The sequence below is a fragment of the Mizuhopecten yessoensis genome, unplaced genomic scaffold (genome assembly GCF_002113885.1).
Source record: "Mizuhopecten yessoensis strain PY_sf001 unplaced genomic scaffold, ASM211388v2 scaffold429, whole genome shotgun sequence".
In the NCBI taxonomy this organism is placed as follows: domain Eukaryota; kingdom Metazoa; phylum Mollusca; class Bivalvia; order Pectinida; family Pectinidae; genus Mizuhopecten; species Mizuhopecten yessoensis.
The window spans coordinates 141,057-145,138 of record NW_018403542.1 but is presented as its reverse complement, the minus strand read 5'-3'; the positions used below and the strand labels follow the sequence as shown (position 1 = coordinate 145,138).

Genomic DNA, 4,082 nt, shown 5'->3' with positions numbered 1-4,082 from the left:
ATATACTACATGTCTTACCCATAACCATTTCCTGTAACTTCAGTCACCTGACTTGGAGGCTGGGAATAGACTACAAGTCTCACCCATAATCATTACCCGTAACATTAGTCATCACCTGACTTAGAGACCGGGGATAGACTACATGTCTCACCAATAAACATTTCCCGTAACTTTAGTCACCTGACTTAGAGACTGGGAATAGACTACATGTCTCACTCAAAAACATTTCCTGTAATTTCAACATATATTGTATGTTTTTTTAATGTTGAATTCTGGAGAATTCTTAACATTTGATTGTGGGTTTTGCTTATTATTGAATGTGCATTATATTGGATTTTTTACACAGATTAAAATGAATTCACGTGTAGTGTTATACTGAACTTGAAAAATCCCCATTAACGATATATCCTCAAAATATATCTTCTACTCTGTGACAACCTGTGAAAGCCAATATGTGCTGAATCATTTCGTTAACAATAAGTCCGCCGACCCTCTCTTAAAATGATATTAAATAAGTACATCAAGTCAATATATATTATTGTCGATGGACATAGCAGATCAAGCACACTGCAATTTACTAAAAATCAAAAACAAAAATAACAAAAAACAGACAATACGGAGGACCTCCCCATCTAAAAATGTGAGTGCTGCTAGGGACCGTAATACGCCGCCCCCCACGGACGCACCCTTTAATCCCAAACCCGCGGGATAATACCTCTACGTACCACATATGATAGCAGCGTCGTTTTCGTGACTACACTGGCTTGCTTCTACACCAGTAGCCACCTCACATCGCCTTGTCAACAAACACGTCATATTGAGTTTCCAGAATACGCCCTCTCCAGCACCGTAAAATCCACTTCCGGCGGATATACCACCAAGGTAACCAAGGTGACGGCATATGTAGCTAGCCTCTACATGACCGATAGCCTTACAAAACGTGCCCCAGCGACCATTCCGGTAGATTTCCACACGTCCCTCGTTTTCGTTCTTTCCATCCACTAAGGTTATGAACGGTTCTGAAAAAAAGCATATTTCAAGACATGAATGTATATAATAATTTTCAAAAGGTATTTACATTTTATTTTATTTTTTCAATGCATGCATTTAAGATAAAGTCTTTAGCTTATTAAAGAGATTTTGAATTGATATTGTATTGAAATTTAATAATTTTGGTCAACCGATACTCAAAGAATATTATAGATAAATAAACTATGTTCTTGGTGTATATTAGGTACATGTATCTCATATCGTTTGGACTTCTCCCTCTTTGGTACAAACAAATGTAGATTATTTTCTTCCCTTGCCAGCATGCATCACTCACCTGGTTCCCCTAGTAACCTAGTTAAGGCGGGAATCAGACGGTGCATTTTGACATTCGTTCTGTAGATGGTGTTGAGTTTATCGAGATACGAAGTATTCCGGTCATTGTTAGTCAGTAGATTAGTCTGGGTCGGTAAGACAGGTTCCAAGTTTCTAAAACTTCGCGTCATTGCCGGTCGTCCTGTAAGGGCTTCCGTCCTGTCGTGAGATCTCATAATTTCGGTCATTGTTTCTTGTTTTTGGAGAATATTCTTGGAATTTCTTGCAGTTTCATTGACCTGGCTCTCTACATACTGCAGGTTGTGATATATGTATGGTATCCAGCCGGTATTTGAAGCCACTGCTTCAACCATCTGGTATACCGCTTTTGTAGAATTGGAAATACTTTCAAGGTCATACTCCATTAATCCAGTGAAGAGATTTGGAGCAGTTGTTGTCGTTTGCTCAGAAAATGTGTTGACTTTTTCATAAACTTCATGCAATTTTGCAACTTCTGCCATAAGATCCATGACTGTAGTCCGTAACGTAAACTGGTTCATTTGTGCCATTTCCGTCCACAGATCAGTCAGGTGTGTGCTATTTCTAAATATGTCTGCCATTTCCCCCAGTTCGTGTAACGTTATTTCACATCGTTGTAGATTACCATCAGTCATTATCACATTAGGGATCTCGTTTGAGTCGTCTTTTGTTTCCACTTGACTGACGTCGGCTTCCTGGTTTTGGTTACAGAGCGTGTTGTTAGTCTGAATTTCAAGAAACAGTCTCAGGTCAGAACGTATTGTGTCTTGATCGTCTGCTACTGTTTCGGTAGCTCCCACAATCCTCTCCACCAAGTCACCCGTATGTCGGTAAAAATTGATAGATCGAAGAACATTGTCATTGAGGTCAATTAATGTCTCTATCAGAGAACGCTCCTCTGTTTTATTGTAAGTTGCGTTTACACTTTCTACCTCGACACCTTTGAGTTTAGACATCGTTATGTTGTGGTAACTGTCCACCTTTTCTTCAAGACTTGTAAGTCTATCGTTGGTGAATCTGCCAGAATCGTTTAGGACAGATTTTAAACCCTCTATCAGTGGCGTCAATAACTGTTTATCATCATTTTCATGTCCTTTTGCTTTCTTTTGCGACGTTGAGTTTATAATTAGATCAACTGATTCTTGTAAAGAAGCGAACTTTACATCCGTACTAAGGTCTAATTTCTCAAAATGTGTTTCCACGGAATCGAACATAGCATTTTGTACCTTTTCCATATTTTTCAGTTCTTTTTTCAGCATATCGATGGAGATTTTAGTCTCCTTACTTTCGATATCAATCTCACCCATCTGAGAATGTGTAGCCTGCATAATGGTATCAAGGGCCCTCATGTGAGTGTTAACCACACGGAACTGGCGCAGATTGTAATACTGCAGACTGTTCATAGCTCTTTCCATTGACCCAATCCGGGTACTTATCGATTCAAACTTCACATCAACAATTTTCAAGATGGATGTTACAAGCGCCTCGTCGAATGGACCTTCCACAGAAGGTGTTACGGCATTGCTTGTGTCGTTGTCCTCTGTCGGTAGAGAGTCCGTCACATTCAGCACCCAAACAATCATAATCACATGTAGCAGGGACAACATTTTGATTTTTTTCACAAAAACAGCGGTCTTCACGTACGTGTTGGTATCGCTAGACGAACCTGCCATTACGTACATCCCTATCAAATGTCTTGCTCATCAAAGGAATTGGTTTTTGAGCAGCATAAGGTCCACATGTAAGTCGCAAACCATTGTAACTTATCTCTCTATATAAGTTTCTGCTGCAGCCAATCTAAAAAAATATTGATCATGGTCGTTCACCAATTATCATGTACACTTTTCTTTCCGCATGAAATACGTGACATCTTCCTTCCTATACATGAATGATAACGTTCGGTGCCAGAGATCTGGGTACAACCAGATTGAATTCCAGGTCATACACACCACCACACACTTACAGCTAGGCCTTATCGGTTTTTAGTACAGAATATGTTATTAATTCCACTAGCTCGTGCAGATGATAATCCCGCTCGTCGGCCTTGACCCTTTCTGTTTTTTTCTATAAGAATGTTATCGCCATCTTCACTTCAGCGCCAAAACTTTACAGCATAAAGTTGGCATGAAGAGAGTAGAGGGATCGCATCTCCTATGGAAGGAAAAGGTGGACTATTAGGTTACCATACAGTTTATATTCATAGATACAACAGAAGATTTAGAAAATAAACCACGTACACGTGTCATAAAGAGCAAGACTATATCGGCTTAATAGTTCTTAACAGGCCCACAACGTGTTTTTTCAGAAATATTTGCTTTAAAATATTCTGTTCTTTTGTGTAAAAAAAAAGAGAACAAAACAAAAGATACCTACATGTACGTGAACATAAGTGAAACAGCCTATTGGTTTTCTACATTTCTTAAATAGCGTGTCATGAATATTCCCACAAAATCAAAAAATAAAATGATCTGTGTCGTATTGGTACCTAATAGTCAGACACATACAAACCGTGATGTAACTCCGTCAGTAACTTACAAACCGTGATGTAACTCCGGCAGTAACTTACAAACCGTGATGTAACTCCGTCAGTAACTTGCCAAACTGTGATGTAACTCCATCAGTAACATACACACCGTGATGTTACTCCATCAGTAACATATAAACCCTGATGTAACTCCGTCAGTAACATACAAACCGTGATGTAACTCCGTCAGTAACTTACAAACCGTGATGTAACTCCG

At 39.2% G+C, this 4,082-nt stretch overlaps 1 protein-coding gene across 1 annotated transcript in view; it reads right to left on the bottom strand.

Annotated features, from left to right (window-relative positions):
* Positions 1-725: 725 nt before the first annotated feature.
* Positions 726-4,082, bottom strand: part of LOC110448516 — a gene marked incomplete at its 3' end in the record, with an annotated part of 43,949 nt that continues 40,592 nt past the window's right edge. The window contains exons 2-3 of the mRNA XM_021494796.1: positions 1,325-3,492; positions 726-1,019 (exon numbers count right to left, since the gene is read on the bottom strand). Coding sequence (XP_021350471.1) covers positions 726-1,019; positions 1,325-3,023 — 1,993 coding nt within the window. The remainder of the gene's footprint in view (positions 1,020-1,324; positions 3,493-4,082) is intronic.